The sequence below is a fragment of the Typopeltis vanoorti genome, chromosome 1 (assembly GCF_054136105.1).
Source record: "Typopeltis vanoorti isolate ZY-2024b chromosome 1, IOZ_Tvanoo_1.0, whole genome shotgun sequence".
Taxonomy (NCBI): Eukaryota; Metazoa; Arthropoda; class Arachnida; order Uropygi; family Thelyphonidae; genus Typopeltis; species Typopeltis vanoorti.
The window spans coordinates 8,293,742-8,318,515 of NC_143549.1; the positions used below are offsets into that span (position 1 = coordinate 8,293,742).

The window sequence follows — 24,774 nt, forward strand, 5'->3', positions numbered from 1 at the left end:
GACTAGTTTCGGTTGTTATTGAGGTCTCTTTAGTGGGAGCCAGGCCCAAGTGGAGATTCCAAGGCAAAAGCATTAGCAAGGTCATCTCTACCTATAGGAGTTGCCAAACAGTGTGCCACCTTTTTATTAAATTACTCTGGATTTAGAGAAAGATGTTAAAAGTTTATTTTTCACCTTGGTCAGACTATAATAAAGTTAGTTTACTTTCAACATCTTTCTCTAAATCCAGAGTAATTTAAAAAAAAGGTGGCACACCATTTGGCAGCTCCTATAGGAGGAGATAACCTTGCTAATGCTTCTGCCTTGGTATCTCCACTTGGGCCTGGCTCCCACTGAAGAGACCTCAATAAAGGTCGAAACTAGTCTGGGTAGTGGCCTTTTCCTTAATTCATAACATTATACATATCCACAAGGAGATGTGTTTTGCATTATGGGAGATACTGAGATAGGAGTGTTGGTAGCTTGCTCCACCTTTGCAAGGAGTCGCCCGGTGTTGTGCCACTTTACCCCAGTCCTGAAGATACTTTCAGGCGCAAACTTTATTTGCACACACTTGGATAAAGGATTAAACTAAATTTATTATAGTCTGACCAAGTGAAAAATAAACTTTCAACATCAACTCCTACTTGGTTTATTCTCTTGACCCTAGATATGCACTCTGATACTGCCTCGCTCAAACAATCCTTGACCACATCCCATGCACTAATGACATTCATTCCATGTAGTTTCTTATATCATGGCATGCTCCAAGTTGCCTCCTAAGTTTGTCATAAATGCTAGCTTTGTAGTTTCGCATAAACCCTTTGACTAAAATTTCCACAGGACAAGACTGCATTAGTCACTTTCCCCAATCAGAGGTAGAGTCGCTACTGCAGTTATAGATAGCTCTTCTAACTTTTACCAGATCTAACACTCACAAACCCCTGGTCCCCTCCATCACATACTGTTTCAGGTAATTATCCCTTAGTAACTGTATAAATTCAATTTCACCATGTATTGTTTCCTCCTTCCAATCTATATAACCATAGTTGAAGTCTCGTGATAACTGCTTGGGCTGCACTAATTGTGCTAATCTGTTGATAAATGTTTTCCATATTTTCTTCTGGATCCCCAGGTCTACAGCAGCAACCAATGATATATTTTGTCCTATTGGCCTCTATCTCACATTACACAGTCTCAAATGAACCATTTCCATCAGATCTGCAATCTTCCTTCACTTCTATTTTTGTTGGTTCAAGTTCTTCAGCTTTCATTAATAATACCCCTCCTTCTGTCCTATTTCTTCTATCTTCTCTGAAAATACAATATTCATTACATTCTATCCCTGTAGCTACATTATTCATAAAGGTCATCAGGTCTCACTCACTGATGCTAATGATTTTTGGTCAAGTAGAGCTGACCAATGCTATAAACTCGTCTCCTCTATTTCTGATATTTTGAGCATTCTTGTACTTTCATTTCAACATCCCTTTGGGACCACAGTTGCATTTACATAACATCATTACCTGCTCATTCAGATTTGATACCTCTGAAACTGCACTCAGCGCTTCATAATCATTTCTACACTCATACTTACCTATCCCAGGGATGGCGAGACACATGCTTGATTACTCCGCTACTAATATCTCTAGTTTCCCTGGTTTTGAACTTCCAAACTCACACTGAACAATCTCCAAGCACCTAATTCCAAACGATTTAAAGTGCAGTCCATCAGGCACATAAGGTCCTTATGTCCATCAAATTCACTCCACACCATTCTTCTTCCACAATCTTCTCATTGACAATCACGGCTCTTCTCAATTCTATCCTATTATACCAAGAAAGCGGACACAATCTTTACTTTCTTACTCTTCATTTTTGCTACTTCTAACAATTCTTTAATATCTTCTATCTTTACATATTTCTCACCTTTCAAATCATTTGTGCCTGAAAAAAAAATTTTTTCACTCTTTCTTACTGAAAACTTAAAGCTTTATTAACATCCTTTATCTTAATGCTAGAAAAAATGCATTTATCATTTTTCATTTAAGTATACCTATTATCAAATTCCTATAGAACACTAACCTCGTTTCTCCCAGCTTTATGCTTTTCCCATTCCCTCTTTCTTTCATCCTCTGTCCTCTACCACATGTTAATTGTTTCTCCAGTTGCTTAAACTCATGTTTTTTCTCTATGAAGGAGTCTGTACACATACAATTTATTTCTTGCTAGATCTTGTCATCCACTTTCAACCACTTCCTTCAACCTCTCATTCTTATTTTGCACACTATTATTCACTGTTTCCACCACATTCTTCACATCACTTTGACAATTCTGCCTTGTATCCATAATATAGGCCAGAAGAGTCAACTATTATATGGAAAGCTAAGTTTGAGTATTATGAAAAGAAACTGGCTTGGCAAGCTAAAGATAACTCCAAAGAATTCTATCAATATGCTGCAAGTAAAAGAAAGAATGTGAAAGAACAACTCTAATGAATGCAGATGGTGTATAGGTGACAGATGCAGATTGTTCAACTAATGAGTGCCCAATTTGTTAAAAGCTATCAACCTGGTGTATGCAACATTGAGTTCACTGCTATCACTTCAATGGATGAAGAAACTCAAATGTACGAGTATTACAGCTATTATACAAACTAAATAAGAATTCAGCAATAGGGATGGATGCTAAAAGAGCATTCAGCTGAACTTGCTATTCCTTTAACCAGGCTATATTATATGAGTCTTAGAACAGGGAAGATTCCACAGTAGTGGAAAGAATGAATTGTAATCCCATTGCACAAGGGTGGTGCAAAGACTATGTATCCACTGTTATACCATGTAAGTTGGAACATAAAATATTTCATCTTATCATTGTATAACAGAGCAAACACACAATAAGAAACATTATAACATGCTTGTCTCTAGGTATTAAAATACTGCTTTGTAGATATATCAAATATTTCAAATTAAAAGAAAACAAATAGTTATTTATATAATATTTCAACAAGGGATCACTTACTAGTTATTATAAATAATAGTGGAAGTGTAAAAATTTTTTTTGAGCAATAAGTACTCTAAGTTATAGAATGACTTGCACAAATTGTAAGGGGGATGTAAGTCCAAAGGTCAGGTAGCAGTAGCGCGAGGGGAACAGTTTGACCCCGGGCATTCGCGTGCCGACAGTGCACGAAAACATAGTGAAGAAAGCTGGACGCTGTGACATCGACCTACATGAAAGCGCTAGGTGGACATCACGGAGTGCAAGAATCGTCAGGAACCAAGGCAAAATATAAGGGTCAAGCACCCCCCCACACACACACACGAGGCTTTTTTTTGTTCCTGATCTTGCGGTGTCATGAGCGGGTGAAGGGCGGTAATAATAATATCAGTCACTTCATTCTTTTGCTCCCAACACGATATTTCCAAAAAATATTTTCACCCTCCTCGCTCTCATACCACAAACCATTTATTCTTGGCAAGGAATACATTAAACACATGCTACATTACACTAATTCACACACGTTGAATATCAGTCAACATCAATGTCTTGGTCGCCATTTTCTCATATGCATCGGTACCATAATGAAAAATGTTTCTGAAAGTATATCGTGTAATAATAGTTGACTAAACAACACCACTTAACAACAGCCAAAAATAAACTAAATACTAATTATATATGTAACAATATCGCTAATATCGATTAAAAAATAATGACTTATCTGAGCAACACATATACAGCAGCTGCTACTAAGGATGATGCTAATCAATCTAATTTATCATCTGATTACAATTTTTTCCCACTTCCAAGTGTTGCAACAGCCTCCAGATTTTTGCCACATGTATGATATTTATATTCTTACTTCTTACAGGAGAAAAATATATTTTTCCACATATTCTTCTAGAGTAGGGGTTCTCAACATGGTGTATGCATACTCCCTGGGGATACATGGTAAAATTTTGGGAAGTAAGTTTTTCAGTATTGGATTCACTCTGACAGCGAAGAGTGTCATGCATAAGATAGCCTTATGGAAACCCTCTTCCTGGAAAAATGGCCAGGATAATGTGCTTCCTGCTTAGAAGGTATGGCTTGAGAACAAGTTTTTGATCAAACCAGGAAGAGACTCCTGAAATTTAGATTATTATTACAAGAGATCTCCAGGAATTCAGGAACTCATCGAGGGAGGCCAATACTATTCGCACCAGCTGTCATACTGTTCATGTATTCATTCACACTGCTTGCACACACAGAAACATCCAATGGCAATCCAGTTATGCACCACAGAGAAAAATCTAGATCTCACCCCCTTCTTAGTGGCATTCATTCTTGGCTTCCTCTTGTCTTTTCCCCAGCCTCCATAAAATGAAAAATTCCATCAACTGAAATCCTGTACGACCCTTTCAGAAGTTTGTAAGTCTCAATCATATTGCCCTTCTTTCTTCTCTTTGCTACTATCTTCAGCCTACAAATTATGCAATCTGTCTTCATAATCAGTATTCCACAATCCTGATAATTTTTGACACTCCTTTACACTCTATTCACTATATCAGAATTGCATCAGAAACCAGGAGACCAGACCTGCACGCAGCAATCTAAGTGAGGTATTATCAAGGATTTGTAAAGAGGCAAAATGACTTTTTTTACATGTCAAGATTCATTTCAGCACTGCAATTATTTTCCAAGTTGTATTTACAATCTTTGCTATATGATTCTTGAACTTCAACTTACTGTCTACTAAAACTCCAAAATCCCCAGCCTGATCAGTTTCTTATAACATAATCCCACTACTATAATGGCATTGGATATTTAATCACACCAAAGTGCATAACCTTACATATATATTTTATTACTACGCCTCCATCTCCAAGCTGTGTCATACACTTTTTTTTTTTTTTTTAAATATCAAAAAACAAAACTTGAACACACGTTCTTGTTTTAGAAATGACTATCTTATACATTTCTAAAATGGACCGAATGGTCTAGGGGTGAATGATGTCTACAAAAGTCATACACGCCGTCTGTTTGAGAGAAGATTGCTGCTCTCTAAATACCAGAAAATTCTGGTATTTACCATTTTTTCCAATATCTTACAAAGACAGCTAGTCAAAGCAATAAGTCCATAATTGGTTGCTTGAGTTAGATCTTTTCCTGGTTTTGGGATGGTAATGCCAACTGACTAAACTTCTCACTAAGTATTCTGTTGTAGAAGATCCAATGAATGTTGTGAAAGATGTTTTATCTCATGATGGATGTCATCAGACACCCTACAGTATAGTAACAGTTGACTTACTGCCTACTTCAATAAGTAGTGGTCGAATAGGACAGGATTTTTTTTTTTTTTTTAAATCGGAATATACTAAATCTGAAATTATAAGGTGGCAAAAGAATATCATTCAATCCTTATTCTTAGCTATTCAATGCTTCCATGTTTAAAATCCACTACCAACTGAAACTGCATGGGAGAAAAAAAAGAAGCAAATTAAGAATCCAAAATGCTCTAGTATAAAGACTATCAAGTATTAAACTGAATATTAATACCTTCTTAGATATTCAAAATCTCAGAATGGGGAGGGTCTTTTCCTTATCACTACAGCAAACTTTGCACTATAATAAGGTATTTCTCTGATCCCTATGTAGGTTTACGCTAGTAAATATCTATTGTCCAATTTTTTCCAAGAAAAGATATATTTCTAGCAATTCTAAATCTATGACTTACTTTATCAACATTAACATTCGTTTTAGCTGATACTTCTGCATATTCCACACCCCATTCTTTGGCTTTTCCTTGTGCTTCTTCCACAGATACCTTGCGATTTTCTTCCAAGTCTACTTTATTGCCTACTAATATGAAAGGCACACGATCATCTCCCTTCACTCTAAGAATCTGTTCCCTATGAATACAAATTAAACTTGTTTACTGTATAAAAACATAAAAAAGAAAAAACAATACTGTAACAAGAAACTTTAATATTGAAAATAACTTTTTTTCTGATAATATTAGATTTCTATTTTTGCAACTCATGAAAAACTTTAGTACTTGTGAAAAGTTGAATTTATTAAATCATGTCGTGGACTGCACCATTGTGAATAAGTTTTCAATTATTAAATCTTGTCTACTGCACCTGTTGTAAAAACAGTGTGAGGAATCAGATTTCTATACAAAACCTACTTGAAACCTATGAACACAATTAAGATCCTAGATATATTTAATCTGCTATGATGGTTTTTGCTATCTGTTCTCAAAAATCCTAATCTTAACTTCAACAATAATTAAGTGAATTGAGTCTTCACACTTCTATATATAAAAATGAAAAATATAGTTTAATAATATTATGGCACATTTAAAAATATATATACAATCTTATTACTATTATTATCATAAGATCTGTGAAGTCAAAGACTCATCTAGGAGACCAATTTGTCATACACACAGCTCATCACATCTTACAATACTATCAGGCAATGCATTCCAATCATTCACAATCGCCATGCAAAAAAACCTTCTCACTTCCTTGTTCACACTCTCATTATAAAGTATTTCTTTCTCCACAGATCTCCCACGATTTTATGAAAACCCTCTTCAACGTTCATCCTACAGCAACACCTGTACATGTATATCATATCACCACTCTTCCTCCTATCTACTAGACTCTGCAAATTGCATTATTTCAACCTTTCTTCATGTTCAACATTCCAGAGATCAAACTATTCTGGTCAATTGCCTCTGGACCCTCTCCAACATCTCCGCATCCTTTTGCAAATCAAGTGATCAAATCTGTGCACAGTAGTCCATATGTGGACTAATCAAGGGCTTATACAATGGAACCAGAATCTCCTTACAAGTCAGTGTTCTCTGCATCACTCAGAATTTAACATATTGTCCTCACAATTTTGGCAATGTGTCCTCTAAATTTTGGATCATTATCCACTTTCAGTCTAAGATCTCTTATTTCCTCCACCTCCAAGAATATATCTTCAGCAAGTGTAAATTCTACATCCTATCTTTGTTTCCCAAAATTCTAAAACCTTACATTTCACAACACTGAACTGGCATCCCCACTCCCCTACCCATTCACTAAACATTCAAGTCTTCTTTTAAGGTTAGAAGGTCTGCTTAATTCCTCATAATTCGTCACAACTTTGCAACATCTGCAAACAATTAAATATCCCCATCCAAATCTTCCCCAATATCATTAACATACAGGTTAAACAGCAATGGCCCTAAAAAAGACTCACTGAGGCACATCACTAGTGACTTTCCTCTTCCAAGATACTGCTTTCCCCATACACAACATGCTGATACCTATTAGATAGCCAATCTCCAATCCCATGCATTAGTTTAATATCAAACCCATCTACTCTAGTTTGACTATCAACTTATCATGCATCTAAAAAAAGCTTTTGCAGTTTAAGTATACTACTGTGTATCCATCTCCCACATCCAATGCTGCTGACACCTTATTGTAATAAGTAGATTAGTAAAACATTACCTCCCTTTAGCAAATCCATTATGTCCATCAAAGATACCACTATTGTCAACCCAATTCTAGATCCTAGTTCTCACAGGCCTCTCCAACACTTTAACCACAACAACTGACACATGGATAGGCCTATAATTTGATGCTTGAGTTCTGTCACGTCCCTTATGATGTGGCACAATCTTGCCCTCCTTCCACTCAAGTCCTACAGCCTAATTAACATCAAGTTTGCTCAATTCCCCATATATCTTTTGCTCACTTACAGTCAGTCTCTCCACCTCACCATCCACTGGTCTTAAACTCTTCATGACGTCACATTCACAAGAATGAAAGACCTTTATGAAATGCACATTAAATATCTGAATGATATCCTCTGCAGCAGTTGTTCATATACTATTTTCTCCAATATCAATGTCATTCTTCCATAATTTAAAATTTTTTTTTTTATTATTTTAAATGCTGGCTGCATATCGAAAGAATCCCCTAGGATTTTTTCCCCCCTCCAGCTTCATTAGCTAACTGCCACTCATACAGCACTTTTGCTACCTTTACCAACCTTCCTTGCCTGTTCTTTATAATCCTAATGGAATTGATTATTACCACACATCTTATGTTGCCTCTATAATGAATTTTTCTGTATTGTGCACTTAATCTCTTCATCCATCCATTTTGCAATTTAACCTTCTGACCCTTGGAATACATTCAGACATTGCTTCTACTAGATAGCTTATGAATATCCCCAAGCAACATTAATCTCCTTTCCACCCAATTCCTCATTTCATGCTACACCTGCAAGCTGTTCTCCTGAGCTTCACTTAATCTTGTCTAGACCCTTTTCAACATTTCTTTTGAAAACCAGTGACCAATGTGTGCACAGTAGTCCATATGTGGACCAATCAAGACCTTATATGATGGAACCATATTCTGAAGTATACTTCAACAGAAATTTGTCTGAAAAATCTAAAAAGACAAACAAATGACCTTATCTTGTTCTTGGTCCCAAAATGTACCAGCTAAAAAGAATATGATGTCTCTTAACTGAATCTGGGAACTCTCTTGAAAGAACGTTTATTTTTTCGGTGGAAACAGTTCATTACCTAAAAGCCACTTTATTTTGGTAATAACTGTTGATTTCTCATTCCTTGTCAGAGATACAAAAAATTCAGACTTGACAATAAAATAAAATTCAAACACTGTCTAGAGTTTCTCCTTTAATGGCTTAAAAAAAAAGCACACAAGTGTTGCTTCTTTCCACTTTATTCTTTAAAATCAACAATCTTTTTCCTCTTTCTGTATAAAGGATTCCTAGGAAAAATGGTCGAACGTTTAAAAATCAACTTGCTGTATCCTCCAAAACAGTCATCAAAACATTACTTCAGGTAATGGAACCTTTAATATCTGATAAAAATTTCTCTTCCTGGATGAGAAACTTCATTTATCAGGTTTCAATAAATTTCTTCTGCAACAGTTATTCCAGTTATTCTTATAACATAACAGCCAAATAACTTTTAAAACATCTTTTTTTCCGAAAGAGTGCTACAAATGCAATTTTTTCTCACTAGTTCCAAAAACTCTTCCACATCACTCATATCTATATCTCTTTCTCTCACATCCACAGCTCTATATAGTTGTTTACTAATTACTGTACTCTTTTCAGTTGCTACTTCCAATTCTGCTTCAGTAGTGAAGTAAGGAAAACCACTGCCATTACGCATTATCTTCATAGTGCTTTGCTTGAAAGCAGCAAAGACTCACAATTTCAGTCGACTAAGTAAGTTTTTTCAACTTATTTAATATACACAAATATTAAAGTATAATACTAATTTGAAGTCAGACTAACAAGCAAATCTACTATATTCTCTTCATTAAAAATTAGTGCCACACGTAAACACGATATATTTATATGAACGACTACTATATATAAACAATGCATAACTGTGTGTATATATATATATATATATATATATATACACACACACACACACACACACACACACACACACATATAAAAGCAAGCAATAAATCATGCAGTTCTCATAATACAAATGCACTAACCAAAATTGGTCATTTGAAACAGAATATTTAAGTTTACACTAATTTACACAAACAAAATTCTGAAAAATATCTATATGATGGATATACTGATTATCTACTCAATACTATAAATATAATTCACATGTGCTTATCATACTATTAAGACACTTCAGTTGGAAGAGATCTAAAATCAACTCACTGTACATAGAATATCACAAGAGCTAAAAGCTGAAATAAAATAACTGCACGGGAATTTAAAAAAGTATAATAATCCACCCCCATACTAGAAGGTAAGCCTGAGAATTTACTGAAGTTATCAGTGAAGCTAGAAATTTAGATTATACAAATTAAGTGGATATCGAATCCAACATTATTTCAAAGCCAAATATAGAAACTAAGAGTTTCATGCCAAATATATAGAAACTATAAAAGTTTCAGTGAATCCAAGTGCAAGCCAACCTAATTCAGGCTAGGACAACTCGCTGTAAAGGTGGAGTAAGTTCTGATCACTATCCTTAGTATTTTCCATAATGTAAAGCGCATCTCCTTACGGAGATGTATGATGCTATACATTATGGAGGAAGGGTCACTACCCAGACCGGTTTCGACCTTTGTTAAATGTTCAAGTACAAGTCAAACTCCAAAAACTCAGAAGAACTCTCAGAACTGGATGGCTCTACCCCATGGCAGGCTACCCAACCACTGAGCAGAGCCGTTCATTTGCTCATCTAGAGGGGTAACAGCAACAGTCGAGCCTCAGTTAACTTCATGGGCTACAGCATTGCCATTCATTACCCTCCCACCCAGACCTAGGTGACAGCAACAGCCAAGCCTCAGTTAAAACTTTATGGGCTACAGCATTGCCATTCATCACCCAAGCTTCCCACTGGTTTCAAACTTTGTTGAGGTCTCATCAGTAAGTAGGTAGACCCAGATGTAAATACTGAGGTTGAAGTGATGCAGAAGTTATTCTTTACCACATGAGTTGCCAAACGGTGCATCAAGAATTACGGAGATAAATAAAGAGCCAAAAAGGCTTCACTTCGGCAATGCAAAATTATACAAATTAAGTAGATATTGAATCCAACATTATTTCAAAGCTGAATATAGAAACTCTAAGAGTTTCATGTCGAACATATACTGAAGTTGAAATACTAAGGATAGTGATCAGACTTACTCCACCTTTACTACGAGTTGCCCTAGCCTGGTTAAGCTTAGATCCGCCGAAACGTTTATAGTTTCTATATACTTGGCATGAAACTCTTAGGGTTTCTATATTCGGCTTTGAAATAATGTTGGATTCAATATCCACTTAATTTGTATAATTTTGCATCGCCGAAGTGAAGCCTTATTGACTCTTTATTTATCTCAGAAATTTAGAGATGATAAACAGGTTGGAAGACAGACAATATGGCACTTTGCAGAAGTCCTCTGTCACACTATCAGATTCTATGGAAAGTGTATGTGTAACTAGAAACACATTTCTCTAAACTTTCTATGGAATATGCCAGGAGTGGAGAATATAAGTAAGATCTGCTGTGAATTTACATGATCTGTACCGTTGGTTACTGAGTGCCTTGCAATTTGGGAAATGAAGTTAACTACTAATTACCTTTTCCATTAGAGAGCAAACAGACTGATGATAATCATTTTTTGGAAATGAGCTGAATATAAACTTGGTTTCATGATATGAGCAAATGAATTAGTATAATAGGGGGGTACAAAAATAATAAAGATCTTTCTAAGCAACAAATACAAAATGCTATATTCAGGCAATAACAAGTAGAGAAAAAAGAGTAGCTATAGTATTCAGCGCTAAACATGAGGATAATACTTAAATATAAAGAGCCAAAAGGCTTCATTTCTGCGATATAAACATTATTTAAATTAAGGGGATATTAAATCCCACACTGTTTTAAAACTGAATAAGAAACTCAAAGATTGGAATCAGAGAGTTTCATGCCGAATATAGTATAGTAAACTATAAAAGTATATGCAACTACTAGCGTGAGCTAATGCATGTAGTCCAAGTACATAGTACAAACTCGGGAAACTCGTAGCAAAGGTGGCAAAGTTCTGATCGCTATTCTTGGTATTTTCCATAATGTAAAACACATTTCCTAGGAAATGTATGCTGTGATTACATTATGGTGGGAGGTCACTATCCAGACCGGCTTCAGCCTTTATTGAGGCTTCATCAGTGAGTAGCTAGACCAAATTAATACCAAAAGGTATAGCGAAATGAGCTTATATACTCTGCTATACGAGTTGTCAAAAAGGTGCACCCATTAAGTTACTTAAATATAAAGAGCCAATAAGCTTCATTTCGGTGATATAAACATTATTTAAATTAAAGGGATATTAAATCCCACATTGTTTTAAAACCGAATAAGAAACTCAAAGATTGGAATCAGAGAGTCATGCTGAATATAGTATGGTAAACTATAAAAGTATCGGCGACTACTAGCGTGAACTAATGCATGTAGCCAAATAAGTAGTACAAACTCGGGAAACTCGCAGCAAAGGTGGTAAAGTTCTGATCGCTATTCTTGGTATTTTCCATAATGTAAAACACATTTCCTAGGAAATGCATGCTGTTTCATTTTACATTATGAAAAATACCAAGAATAGCGATCAGAACTTTACCACCTTTGCTACGAGTTGCCCGAGTTTGTACTACGTACATTAGCTCACGCTAGTAGTCGCCAATACTTTTATAGTTTACTATACCATATTCGGCATGAAACTCTCCGATTCCAATCTTCGAGTTTCTTATTCGGTTTTAAAACAATGTGGGATTTAATATCCCCTTAATTTAAATAATGAGGATAATATTCTAGAATGGCAGGCAATATCAAGTAGAGTGTGGTGGGCAATATCAGAATAAGGAACTAAACAATTAGACTTATTTGTGCTTATGGTCCCACAGAAGGTTCCACCAAGGAATTAATGGAGAAGTTGTTTGAGGCATTAGAGAAGGCACAATGAAAAAGGAAAAGTTGGTCCTTGTTGAAATCTAAACTGCAGAGTAGGAAATGATTACCAGACATATCAAAATGTTTTCGGAAAACTTGAAAAAAAGCACAAAGCTAATAATAATCATAAATGCCTGCTGGGTTCAGGACATGGACTAATTATTACTAACATCATGTTCCAACATAAAAATGTGCAAAAATTGACATGGAGAAGATGCAAGAAATAAGCAAAGTTTTATTGACTCCGTTATAGTAATAGCAATGTTTTCCCACTGTTCATGAAAAGAGTATACAGAGGATTTGAAATAAGAAGTGATAACCGTCTTGTTTTGAGCAGGATAAAACTGAATTTCATAGTAAACAGGAGAGTATATAAAAAAGTTTTAAAAAAGAATCAAAGTTGTGCGTCTTTCCAAGGTGAACTGTAGACTCAAATGCACAAACATCATTGAAGAAAAAATGAAAGTTTAAAAACAAGAGCCAAATCTTTTGGTCTTGGTGGAAAATTCTGAAGAAGAAGACATTAACTGATTCAGCTAATGGTGAAGTTGTCTGCAAGGATAGAAAAATAAGAACACAATGGTGGACTCAGGAAGTTAAAGAGGCAGTCAAGGAAAAGAAAGCATATGGAAAGTTCCTAGCAAGTAAGTCAGCTTATGCTCTTAGAGAATACAGAGAAAAATGTATAAAAGAAAAGCACTGTATAAAACTAGATAAACAAAAGTCATGAGAAGACTGGTAAGAACATGGAAAATAAATATCAGGAAGGTGGTAAAATATTCTGGAGGTTATTGAAAAAGCTTAGAAATGGAGGAAAAAGTACTGTAAAAAGAATCAGATAGATATATCTGGAGTAATTACTTTGAAAGACTGCTAAATGAAATAAGCAGTCAGAATGTGGTAGCAAATTCCCAACAGGAATGCAGTAAGGAATACATTTCCATACTTGAAGTAGAAAAAGTCATCAAAAACCTGAAATGTGGAAATGCAACTGGAGTAGATGAAATTCTACCAGAAATGTTGAAATATGGAGGTATAAAAGTTTTATAGTAGTTGCAATGCATAATTCAGAAGACTTGGTCAGGGGTTCAAATTCCAATTGATTGGAGCAGAGCTCTCATTGTACCCATCTATAAAAAAAGGAAGTAAAACTAAATGCGTGAATTATAGAAGTATTTCCCTGCTGGGCATTCCTGGTAAGATTTATGCAAGTATACTTAAGAATTGCCAAGAAAAATTGTGGAAGAGAAGCTTGGTGAAGAACAAGCTGATTCATGCCAAATAAAGGTTGTCAGGATCAGATTTTCACTTTAAAACAAATAGTTAAAACAGATCAGGGCGATGACTAGTCTCACAGCAGAAGAGGTCCACTTATCAATAAAATCGCTAAAATTGGGTAAGGCTGCTGGTGATGATGAAATTCGGCCTGAAATGCTAAAAGCCTTAAATCGAGATGGGGTTCTCTGGCTGCTTGGATATCTGAGCGAGCAGCAAAGCATGGCAGACAGGCAATAATAATACCAGTCTTCAAGAAGGGAGAACCAGAAAGATTGCAGCAACTATCGTGGCATCTCTCTGCTCAGCCTGCCTGGGAAAGTATATGCTAGGTTTTTGGAAAGAAGGTGCAGGCGCATAGTTGAGTCAAAGTTCCAGGAAGAACAATGTGGCTTTCGTCCTGGTAGAAGCACAACTGACCAAATCTTCACTTTAAGACAAGTCTTTGAGAAATCTTGGGAATATGCCAAGAATGTCTACACGTTTTTTGGACTTGGAGAAGGCATATGACCAGGTTCCTCGGAATAAGCTTTGGCAAGTAGTAGAGGAGTATGGAGTGGATGGCCAACTATTAGCTGCCATAAAGTCCCTGTATGAATGCCTGGAGTTTTGTGTCAGGGTAAACAGCACAAAGTCTGAACCTTTCATAGTCTCTGTTGGCCTCCGCCATGGGTGTGTTCTGTCACCCCCTCCTTTTTTATAATATTTATGGACTGGATTGATAGCCACAGCTGAGAAAGTGAGTGTATCAGAATTGGAAGATGTATCATTGGACATCAGTTTTTCGCAGATGACTAGTTCTGCTTAGCTCTTCCACAGATGACCTCCAGCAGACCCTGGATAGGTTGTAGCTGTTTGTGCAGAAGCCGGAATGAAGATCAGTGTGGCCAAAACTGAAACATTTGTGGTTTCAAGACAACCAACCATCCCAGTGCACTCTACATGTGAGTGGAGTCCCACTGAGGTGAAAGTGGGACGAAGAACTAGATACTCGGATTGGCTCAGCAAGCACAATATTGCAGGAGCTTGGCCATTCGGTAGTATTGAAGCAGAAGTTAAGCCAGAAGGCAAAGCTGGCTGTCTTCAATACAGTCTATGTTCCATTCCTCATCTATGGTCATGAGAGTTGGGTAATGACAGTTCTGTTGGAATATTACAATATATGTATTTTTATTTTTTATATTTGAAGTATCCAGGTGAAATACAGTGTTGGAGGAGTGCCATTCAATTACAGGCTTGGTAGGCCGAGTGGTTAGCCTGCCTGTTCTCCAGCCAAAAGGCTGTGGGTTCGAATCCTGCCATGGGCATGGATGTTTGCGACTGTCTGAAAATACTAGTGGTGGTGGTTGGCAGTAGATGCATTGGTGTAGTTGCAGTTCGTTGTGGTTGGGGGATTGAGTTGTGGAGACGGAGAGGTGTAGAGTAGGAGTCCTCCCTCGATGAGTCCTTGGACTCCCTGGAGGCGTTACGTAATAATAATAATTAAGAAGCTGTAACTTTATAGTCATAATCATCTGAATCAAGGATAACCATAGCATTTCCTTTGTCTGCAGGTAAGATCACAATATCAGAATTATTTCTAAGCTTACTAGGAGCAACAGTGAAGCCTCCTATTGATAATTATCAATAGGAGGCTTCACTGCATTTATGGCACTTATGTTAGTCCAATTCAACTTTTGCTAACAAAATTTCGTTAGGTCCTTTCAGGGAGCAGACTGCAAGGCCCTTGCTGAGAATGACTTGTTCCACACAGACAAGACATGCTTGGATTTATTAACTGTTTTTTCAAAGAAATATTGACACACACACACACACACACACAGCTGACTCTTGAACCACACAGGGATTAGCGGCCCCAACCCCTCGCATTGTGATTAAAAAATCTGAATCACAATGATCAACTACTAATAGACACCTATTGATTAGAAGCCTTACCAATGTATAAACAGTTGATTAACACATGTTGTATGGTATGTATGTATTATATACTATATTCTTACAATAAAGTAAGCTAGAGAAAAGAAAATGTTATTAAAGAAAATCATAAGTGAAAATACATTTACAGTACTGTACTGTATTTGTACTGTAATTTTCACCCATGTTACTAAAAAGGTTCCCCACCCCTGGTTTAGAAGATGAATCTTACGTCTATGAGTAAACACATCAATATTATCTTAATAGACACAAAACGTGGTAGATGTTATACATAACTAATACTAGACACAGCAGCATCACATGCCCATTTTGGTTGGGTGAGCTGTAATGGCTTATGCAACCCACTACAAAAATTCATCTCAATTTGACTATGCACTGACTGAGTGCAGCACATCAGTTCTCATCTTAATTGGTCAAATGCAATTAATTATAGGATAACTTTGAATACTTTAATTTATCAATTAATTGTAACCAAATCTGCACAGAGTGGGAGACAATGTGTTTGTTCTGAAATACTGTATATTAGAAAACAATACTGAAGGGGAATGCTATATTTGGTTGGTATATTTGAATTACTCAAAGGTATAAAATTTGGAAGAGAATGACGAGGCTTACCTCCCTCGACTACAATATTGTTTCCCATTGTAAATATGGGCAAAAAAAAAGTTAAATTTATCGAAAATTATATATTAAAAACTTTTCTATATTTATATATAAAAACTTGCCTACCACATTACTTCATGCACACAAAATAGATAAAACTCTGAATCCCAACTCAATTAACAATAACCAATCACAGCCTCTATATATTATTGGTCTCAGAGTTCACCCTGCCTCACCACCTTCCCAGTGGTTTAAAACTACTAGAATGCTAAAAATTTGATCCGCTGCACCATCTGTACATCTTTTCAAAGGGTTCAAAGATGTATTTTGAATGCACACCTGGGCTATTAATGTGAATGTGATGCAATGTTTTTGCACCCAAACATGTTCTCTTTAAGAAGCTTTAGTACATTGTGTTTGCTTTTAGGAATCGTGCAAAGTCTGAAAACAATTTGGGGAGTCTTTAACGGGAATAAATGCAAAAACATAATATCGGTGATATTGCTGTTCAGTGGATAAGTACTGCACACCCTGAATATTCGCCCCTAACTAGACATCAAAAATGAAAAGATAATGTGAAAAATAAATTCATATTTATTTACAGGTATAACAATTCATGCAGCGATAACAAAGAAGCAGCAATATTATTGTTTTATCGTAGCTTAGTGCGATTGATACAATTGCTTCGCAGTAGCCTAGCTTATACACTAATGAATGAATCATTATAAAATGTTTATTTTATGCTAATTAAATGAATTAACAGTTAATTTTATGCAGTTATGATTTAATATTGCATCTTTATGTTTGCTTACATTTCTCTTGACTGCAAATGACCATGTACAGTCTGTAAGTGTTTGTGTGCATAAGTTTTGGGAAATTTTTAACTTTTTATAATAGATTCATGTATACTTTATGGTAGTAAATGTTAAAATGGACTAGAGTCCACATATATTTTATGCATTCATTATATAAGTTTTTCTTAATTTTTTTTTTGATATTTCTAGACTACATGGTTCATCTGAGAGTTTTTTTTTTAAAATTGCCACAAATCTCAAAAATATTTTCCCAATATATTTATTCTTCTTCATTCTCATTCTTATTCTTTCGCTTCCTCAGCAAGAAGGTGCAGCACCATGTCCTTCCAGTTCTCTCTGTTGGTGGCTTTCCTTTTTGTTTCTGCATAGCCACGTGATCCTGTCCATGATCTTATATCTTCAAGCCATATCCTTCATTTTTTGCCTCTTGATCCTTTTCCCATAATTTTTCCTTCTAAAACTGTTAGTATCCTCTGTCCTGCTGAACCTCTCAGTACACGTTCTAGTGTACATAGAAGAAAACTGTAATTTAATGCTGATTGTGGAATTTTGTATATAACGTTTATATTAACTGTAATTATAATAATTTTTGCGATTTGAAAAGTCATACAAGTATGCATTGAAATGGTAGGATTGTTAAGCTGTGTGTTTCAAGGGAAATGCCTTAGAAAGCAGTCCATCATTTTAAGTGGTTCCAATTTCAAAGAAAGAGCTTAGAAGCTTTGTTTGTAAAATGCCTTCAACTGTTCGAAGCTTAACTTAATGCATGTCTCAAGGACAGTCCAACAACAGGTGGTGAACATCTAAGGATCCCTCCGCGTGTAGTGAATAAGATTGTTTTTGTGTTTTAGAGGAAACAGAAATAATCAACAACTCTGAAGGTCACATCCCCTTTTACATGGGAATGTTAGGGGGTTCTCAACACTTAATCCAGGGACTGCATCAGGAAGTATAAGAAAGGAGCCAGGGATATGCAGGTCTCTTTTTCATTGAGGTAGCCAAAGGCAGCAGATCAGGTGTGTAGTAGGGGAAGGCAGTACGCAGCGATGTAACGGCAGTATGCTGGTATGCAGAGGCAGAAGGAAATGCAGTCTCCTCTCGTAGTGTCTCGGAATCCAGCATCGCAGGTCCGCTGGATGTCAGAAGAGAAGAATGGAAGTGTCTAAGGAGAAGTCGAATCATAATATGCATTTAATTCCGGGAATTCTTCACGATGCAATGCCACTAAAGGAAAGAAGCCCAGGACGGAAAAGCAGTATCGGTATGACACGATCCAATCCCCAAAAATTCTTCACGACGTGACAAAGCTAAAGAAAAAGGAGCCCATCCGAATGTTGAGGCCCACAACGGAGAAGAAGTCAGAGGAACCTGATAAGAAATGAAAGAGCGAGTTCAGATATATGTGTCAAGAGAAGAACGTGAGTACAGCCTTGAAGTATATATATATATATATATATATATTCAGCAGGACATACATAAAGTTAAATTGTGATAATTTGTCCCGGACTACGAGGTTGAAGAAATATTGGAATTAATTTAGATATGGTAAATTTGTTGTTTGAAGTATATATATTTGGTGGGATTTATATAAAAGGTTGAATTGTGATATTTTGTCATGGACTAAGAGGCTAAAGAATAGTCGATATAATTTAAATATGAGAAACTTGTTGAGGGAAATATGTGTATATTGCTTTGAACAGATTAGTTCTGGGATGAGCACAGATTCTTGTATGATAATATTACTGCATGTTCATTATGTATGTTCAATGTATGAGATTATAATTCTTAGCAGCAGAACGAATGAAATTATAGATTGGTAAATGATAGTATCTGTGCATTTTAATGTGTGTATATTAAATGAGATTATAATTCTTAGCAGCAGAATGAACGAGATTATAGATTGGTATATGATAGTATTGCTGTGTATTTTAATGTGTATATTGCATGAGACTATGATTCTTAGCTTTTAATTTCCTGAAGAGACAATTCATTTAAGAAACTGTATTAATGTATCCTAGTTTAATAAATATGTTTGTCATGCTAAAGAATGTGTATTCACTGATCCTTATTCCAATGCACTGTTTCTAAAAAAAAATGCAAACCTGTGTGCAAAGTTAAATAAGAATAGCCACGACTGTCAATAAAGCCTAAGATAGATTTAGAGAGATACTGCAGGTGATCTTAATTATATTTAATGCCTAAAAAGGGGAATCTTGGTGGAACAGTCGAAACATTAAATAAATTTTCCAAGGTTCCCAAGGTATTAGAAGTTAGGTAACCAGTAGAAATTTAGGTAAAGAGTAAAGTAAGAATAAAGTATAGAGTAGTAAAGCAAATAAAGTAAATAGAGCATAACGTAAAATAAAGAGAAAGTAAAGATATATAGAGAAATTAAAGTAATAGAAGAATAATGGTTAAACAACGATAGTGGAGTGAATGTGTGCAGAAAGTGTAAGGAATGTGAGGATTTAAAGTGTTTCAGGTCGTGAGGGTGATATCGTTGTTGAAAGTGAGAATGTAGAAAATACTGATATGCGAGGTATGAATGAGGGTGATATTTGCGAGGAAGTACCAGATAGCTGTGAGAGTGGTGTCGAAAGTGAGAATGAAGGTAAACATACAGAATGAACGAATGAATTAACGGAAAATAAAAATGATAAGACTGATGTAATGAGTGAGATTGCACGGTCACGTGAAGTGATACACAGGGCAAACTGGCAGCGTTGGCAAAAATGTTTACCGAGCATACCGACTAATAAATGGCAAAAGTATGATAGGAAAAATAAGAGTATGATAGTGTGTGTAAACAAAATGAAAGAGCAAGTGTTGTACGGAGATTCTTTAGTAAGAGGTGTGATAGTTGAGAGTTTAACAAAATCGTACCAACCTGGTGCAAACATTAAGGATGTAAGTGAGTCAATTAGAATGCAAAAGCAGTGGGTGAAAGAATTGATAGTCGTAGCAGGTACAAATGATTTGCAAGCAGACAAAATGGCTATAAGAGAGGATATGAAGGAACTGCTTGGGGTAGCAAAAGAGAAGAGTGAGAGAGTTAGGATGGCGAGTCTGTTGCCGAGGTATGACAGTGAAGAGCATAGAAGGAGGGCCATAATTGCTAATGACATTACGAGTGAATTATGCAGGAGGAGTGGTGTGGAATAAGTTCGATGGGTAAAAGGATTTATATAAGGTTGATGGTTTACATTTGAATGGATTTGGTGTACGGAGACTTGAAAAGGGATTGAATGCAGTGGATGTGCAGAATCAGGGAAACTAAAAGTTATTAATGGGGGGAAGGGGGGAAGTAGATATGCAAACTTTAGGGAGACAGTTGAGTGTATGAATGTGTGCAATATGCCCGAGCGAGTACGAAAGACAACAAATAAGAATGGGATAGTATAAGGCATCAAAATAGGGCTGTGGCAAATGGGATTCTGCAATTCATATATACTAATGCCAGAAGTATTAGGAACAAGGAATAATTTTTGCCTTGGTTGGCACTTCCAGGACACAGGTTATTGGCATTAGTGAAACATGGCTGACAGAAGATGATATAACTAGTGGGATTGAATGCGAGGGGTATGGTGTGTTCAGGAGTGACAGGGAGAATAAAATGGGGGGAGGAGTGTTACTGATGATAGCTGATGAGCTACAGCCAAGGAGAATAGAAGGGAAACTGCAGGATAGACAAAAGAGCACATTTGAGGCTATTTCATGTGAGATTGAAACTAGCAGAACAAAATATACAGTTGGTGCTGCTATAGACCAGGTGATGGAATAAATGGTGGAGATAGTATGCATAAGCAAATAGAAGAAATGAGTGGAAGGAGGGTAATTATTATGGGAGATTTCAACTATGGTAACATTGATTGGAAGGAGGAGAGGACACGTGGGAGGAAGGAATTGGATTTTATGCGATTATTAAGGGATAACTATCTGCGACAGCATGTAATGGAAAATACTAGAGGTCAGAGAGTGCTTGACCTAGTAAATGCATCTGAGAATTTGGCTGTAACAAACATGACCACGTTGCCACCAATTGGTGAGAGTGATCATAGGGTTTTGACTTGGAAGGTGGCTAAAGGTGTGGAATTTACAATTAAGACAGGATATATGTGGAATTATCGGGCTGGTAAGTATGACAAGCTTAGGCGTTTGATTGGTTCAGTGCCATGGCACGTAAAACTGCAAGGGCTAGATGTTGATAGTGCATGGGAGGCAGTTAAGAAGTGTTTGCATGAGGCAATGGCTCACTGTATACCTAGAGTCCAAATAATAAATCAAGTTGGAGTTAAATAGATGAATAACACCATTAAGCTTGAGCTGAAAAAAAAAAAAAAACTATGGAGGGAATTTAAGGAGAAAGGTGACCAGCAGGCACATGAACGGTATAACGTGCAGGCCAGAAGGGTAACGAGTGTGGTAAGAAAAGCAAAAACAGATTATGAAAGAACATTAGCCATGCAGGCTAAAGAGAATCCCAAACAGTTTTTTCGATATGTTGCAAGCAAAAGAAAAAACGTATATGGCAGAATGATTTTAAAGAATGCCAATGGTAGGGAGGTAACTGAATCAGTTGATATAGTTGAATTACTGAGCAAGCACTTTGCAAGAGTATATCATCCAGGTGGTAACACTGCAGGAATGAATGAACCAATAGATTATACAGGAATTGTGGTGAATAGTCTATTACAAAACCTCAATGTCAATACTTCTGTAGGATTGGATGGTATACCAGCTCATGTCGTACGTGAAGCGGCTAAAGAATTGTCAGTGCCCTTGACGATTTTGTTTAATTTGAGTCTCGGATCTGGGCTAGTCCCAAGGGGGTGGTAAAATAGTTCCACTGCATAAAGGAGGTTCCAAGACTGCTGTTGTAAATTACTGACCGATTAGCATATCAGGAATCGTTGTCAAGGTCTTGGAGAAATTAGTCAAGAGAAAAATACAGGATTGGATAGATGAAAATGGGATATTGTATGGAGGACAACATGGCTTTGTGAAGGGTAGATCATGCCTCAGTAACTTGCCCACGTTTTATAACACAATGACGACTGAACTGATAAGGGTAATGAGTTTACAGTGATTCTACTGGACCTTGCTAAGGCCTTTGATAGGATACCACATGGAATTCTAATCAGTAAACTGCAGCATATGGGGATGGATATAAGGTTGGTGAGATGGATAGGGAGGTGGTTGATGGAGAGATATCAGAGTGGTTTATTCAGGAGTTCCAAAAGACGGCCTGTGACTGTTGGTGTGCCGCAGGGTTCTGTTCTTGGACCACTACTTTTCAATTTGTTCATTAACGATACAGGAAAGGATCTGAGAGGAAGTGTTCACTTGTTTGCTGATGATGCAAAGTTGGGTAGAGCAATAGCGAGTGCACAGGATGTCAAAATTTTGCAACATGATTTGGATAGTTTGGAGGACTGGGCTAAGAAAATGGATGTCAATTTAATGTGGCAAAGTGTAAGGTTATGCATTTTGGAGTGAGAAGATTAGCAGCAGTATATCACATTGGTGGAGCTGTACTCCAGGAGATTGATGAGGCCAGGGGATTTGGGAGTGTTGGTGGACAGGGAGTTGAAGTTTAGGGGGCACATTGCAAAAGTGGCTAAATCAGCTCATCAAATCACTTGGTTGCTGAAAAATACTTTAACAAGCAGAGATAAACAAGTTATTGTTCCTCTGTATCGAGCCTTGACCTCATCTAGACTACTGTGCCCAGATATGGGCGACAGGGTTTCTTCTTGATGGGGAGGAGGCGGAGAGGATCCAAAAACAAGTAACCAAGATGATAGCAGGTCTGTGGAATGAACCTTATGAGAACAAGTTGAAGATTTGTGGGTTGCAGAAATTGGTTGATAGGAGGAAAAGGGGTGATATGATTGAGACATTCAAATTACTGAAAGGTTTCTATAACATTAATTCAGAAAATATTTTTGAGAATAGGACTGGTGGTGGAAGGACTGGGGGCCATACATCGAAGCTGGGCAAGAATGTGGTTAGCAAAGGTGTTAGAGCTAGGTTTTTTACTTGAAGAGTGGTGAATGAGTGGAATAAGCTGCCAGAATCTGTTGCGAGTGCCATGACTGTGAATGAGTTCAAGGCGAGGTATGATAGATACTGTGTGAATGTCGAATAGTTGTTCTTGACATGATGTTAGGGCCTCCCTCGATGAGTCTGTTCACTCCCTGGAGTTGCCTGTAATAATAATAATAATAATAATAATAAGTAAGAAATAGCGTAAAGATATACAAAGGGATAAAAAGAGACATCATTTGACCAAAAGGTTATCATTTTACAGCACCACATTTCAAAGACCATTATCTATTGCCTTTCTCTCTTCTTGAATATCCAGGTCTCACTTCCATATGTGAAAACTGGCCACACTAATGTTCTTATCATTCTTTTCTTTGTCTCAATACCCACAGAACTTCTGTGCAGATCTTTATTTTTCCAGAAGGCATCTTCTGGAATAAAGGCCCTCATTTCTCCATTATCATGTGACACCTCCAAGGACTCATAGCAGGAGGACACAACTTACTGTCAGTTAATTAATCTATTAATTAAACATAAAGTAACAAAGCAAATACTGTATCTGGAGAGCTGAAATAGTTTGCCATGGAAAGATGGTCTTCCCACTTTGATGATGCAATGCTAAAGGACATGAAGTTGCAAAAGGGTGCTCAACAAGAGATTAAAAAGGTATCATATGAAGATCTGAGTTACTTAGAGGATGGATTAATGCAAAAGCACACCTTGAACGACAGTCAGGTTAATAAAAGACTATCCCTGACATGTACCCTCAGGGTATATATAGGATATTATGATTACTACTACATGAAAAATTGCATCATTAACTTCTATTGATGGTTTTCCTCCAATTAATCTGTTACTTGTCAATGCACCAATATTATCAAAATCATATATTTCTGTCTACTGAGGCACTGTTTATTATATCAATCCACCTAGATCATTGTATTCCTCTAGGTCTTTCTCCTGTCATTCATCCTGGCAAAGAACATTTGTTCTACTAACCCTTCCTCTCCCATTCTATTTAAGTGGCCATACCATCTGATTAGCTCTGCTAATGCATTCTTGAATACTAACAATATCAAGTTTTCTAATATCCTCATTTTGAATAAGATACTGCAATTCATGCCATCTGTTCACTCTGCTAAGCTTCCTTAGAAGCTCTCGTATCTGTTGTTCCAAGTCGTTGATAAGTGTTTTATTTCTAACCAGCTCTCGGATGCATAAGTTAAAACTGGAATAAACATTTATATACTGCTCGTTTAGTGTTTTGACTTTTTGCATATTCCATATAAATTTATTCAGTTGGCTTCCTGTGATGCCAGCTTTGCTAATTCTGTTGTTCATTTCCTTATTTAATTTGCATCTTCACTAAAACCACAGGATGCAGGTAAGATTTTCAATGTTCTGCCTATTTTCATTGTCAATGTCTTTTTATTGCTGATTTTCATGCTAAATTTATTACAGCAATTATTCAATTCAGTCAGGGAATCCCGAAGACTTCTGATGGATTTATTTAGGAGTATAACATCATCTTCTCCAATTTTGATTTTAGGTTTAATACCACTTTTCTTCATAATGTGATCCATATAGATGATGAATAACAATAGAGATAATGTACACCTTGTCCCACACCAGATG

The 24,774-nt window shown here is 36.5% G+C and overlaps 1 protein-coding gene across 1 annotated transcript in view; it reads right to left on the bottom strand.

The window, feature by feature from the left end:
- LOC150109765 (ras-related protein Ral-A-like) overlaps positions 1-24,774 on the bottom strand; it is a 121,361-nt gene that overhangs the window by 34,606 nt on the left and 61,981 nt on the right. The window contains exon 4 of the mRNA XM_090408905.1: positions 5,696-5,870. Within this exon, the coding sequence (XP_090265031.1) occupies positions 5,696-5,870 (175 nt within the window). The remainder of the gene's footprint in view (positions 1-5,695; positions 5,871-24,774) is intronic.